We start from the raw sequence: 2,206 nt of genomic DNA on the forward strand, positions 1-2,206 counted from the left end.
TTACTGTTCTGTGTGTTTTCCTTTCTCTGATGAATTCCTGCATTACTTGAAGTGGGATGGTTTGGGACAATGGTTTATTGCTGCAGGTTGGGAGGCCTCTTCTTTGGTGATGGCAGATCCTAGTAGTTACTGGCCTTCCTCTGGGAGGCTCACTGGGTCCCCCCAGATGGGCTGATGCCACAGGGCCCTGCCGTAGGCTCTGCCAGTTCCTCACCAGATGATGCGTGATCCACAATGAAGGTGGAATAGATGCAGCTCTTCTGCCATGGTTGGCACCTCATCCCTCCTGGAGCTGGTTGGGCTGCGGAACGAGGCAGTAAGTCTATTACAGGTGTGCTTGCTACGGTGTTTCACTTCATTGAATAATCTGGGATTGTTTCTCATTTTTCCTATGCTCGCTTGAACAGCCACTGGTACCTCGTGCTATTTGGAGTTTTTCAATGGACAGATTTTAAAAACAAATTGAGGTACCACATATGAAGCTGTTCTCCATTTAAAAAAAACAGGGGATTCAAGTAAAAAAAGATCATGATGTAACTTAAATGTTTCAAAAACCAAGGGTATCACTCAAGGCTATGTGCTGCTATTGGGTTGGAGTTTGATTCTTTAGTGTTCCGTGTGTTTTCCTTCCTCTGATGAGTTCCTGCATTACTCACAGTGGGATGGTTTGGGACGGGGTCTGATTTTGTGATGTCAGCACACAAAGTCATCACATGTTATCACAATTGGTCCATCTTCTGCTTTTTGGCGTCTTTGTCTCTTTTATTAGTAATATCATGAGTACTGATTTATGGTCATGGCAACAAAGATGAAATTTAACACCCTCTATCTATCAGGACTGAAATATGGAGAAAGCAGCATGGGTAGCATGGGTAGGAACAGCAAAGCCAGCAGTCTTGTCAATAACACAGAGACTTTTTGTTCTAAGTTTAAAGGGATGTTTATTAGGTATTCTAATAAATAAGCAGCAGGCTGAGAGGCAGATGTTGGGCTCCCGGCCTGCCGGAGCCGTCCTAGTCCCGCCGCCGGGGCCGCCTCTTGCAGGGCGGCGCAGAGTCCTGGGGGCTGCTGTGGGCCTTCCTCTTCGGGGGGCGCCGGGGCCCCCCAGATGAGCGGTCCCTGCCCTGGGAAGAGGGACCCGCTGTGGCCGCCTGCCCTGGCTCCGTGCTGGGCCCTGCGGTGCTGGTGGAGCGGCCTGGGCCCGAGGCAGGAGGCTCCTGACGGGAGGTGCTGGTGATGGTGCTGGCTGCAGGACTGTCCTCCCTCCCTCCAGCAGCACGGGTGTCCTGGTGGTCCAGCTGGTGGCGGATGGTGGGGCCGTACAGGGCTGCAGCGGTGCCGATGAGCCTTCTGACGAAGGGCACCACGTCACCACTGGTGGTCATCTGCAGCGCCTGCACCAAGGCCTCCTGGTCCAGCCCGTGCTGGCACAGGAAGTTCACGGTGGTGCACTGTGCCACGTAGACTTCCCACCAGTCGTCGCTGGACACCTGCTGGATCTCTTCCTGCAGCCATTGGAGCAGGGGTCCGAGGTCTTCCGGATGTTGCTGGAAGAAGGCAGCCCAGACCTCGGCTGGGAAGTTGTGCTCAGCTGGGATGAGCACCGGCTCTGCAGGCCCCTGCTCGTCCTGCAGGCCGTCACCTGAGTGCGCTGCGGGCTGCGGGACAGCACACTCCAGGTAATCCTCGTCCGACCTCACCGAGTATCGGATGGTGGCGACTTTGTGCCCGCATACGGCACAACTCGGCTTCTTCTGTGCCCACCAGACGGCACAGCCGTAGCACAGCTGGTGCTGGCAGGGGGTCACGTAAGCCACATCCTCCCGTACTTGCCCACAGATGGGGCAGGTCCAGTCGGATGTCGCATCCATGGCCCGGGCTGTTCGGTGGGCTGGGGAGAGCTGAGGTCGGGAAGCTGCTCCCCTCACAGGTGCTGCAGCAGGCAGAAAGACGGTGTCACCAACTGCAAAAGACAGAGAGAGGCCACGGTCACTCACTGTCCCAGTCTCTCATCAGCAAACCCTCCCGGTCCCTGTTCCCCTCCTGCCACTGCGGGGGCCATGTCCCCACGGGCATAGGCCGGCCTGGGGAGGGGCCCTCAAGAAGCACCCCCAGCTTCTGGCGTCAGGCATTGCCACGCTGCCCACCTGCGCTGCTGCACGCTCCTCTCCTAGATGTCCCAGACGCCTGCAACCAGCAGGGTCGG

The 2,206-nt window shown here is 56.6% G+C and overlaps 1 protein-coding gene across 1 annotated transcript; it reads right to left on the minus strand.

Annotated features, from left to right (window-relative positions):
* Nucleotides 1-1,013: 1,013 nt before the first annotated feature.
* On the minus strand, nucleotides 1,014-1,954 carry LOC146756419 (uncharacterized). Its single transcript, XM_085524390.1, has one exon. The coding sequence runs from the start codon at nucleotides 1,869-1,871 to the stop codon at nucleotides 1,014-1,016; it is 858 nt and encodes a 285-aa protein (XP_085380516.1). The 5' UTR covers nucleotides 1,872-1,954.
* Nucleotides 1,955-2,206: the final 252 nt, after the last annotated feature.

This window comes from Coturnix japonica, chromosome 27 (assembly GCF_054131305.1).
Source record: "Coturnix japonica strain WE chromosome 27, WE-NBRP24, whole genome shotgun sequence".
NCBI lineage: Eukaryota > Metazoa > Chordata > Aves > Galliformes > Phasianidae > Coturnix > Coturnix japonica.

What these genes read in the sequence shown, in the direction of transcription:
- LOC146756419 (XM_085524390.1), bottom strand. Translation starts at nt 1,871, where the DNA reads ATGGATGCGACATCCGACTGGACCTGCCCCATCTGTGGGCAAGTACGG.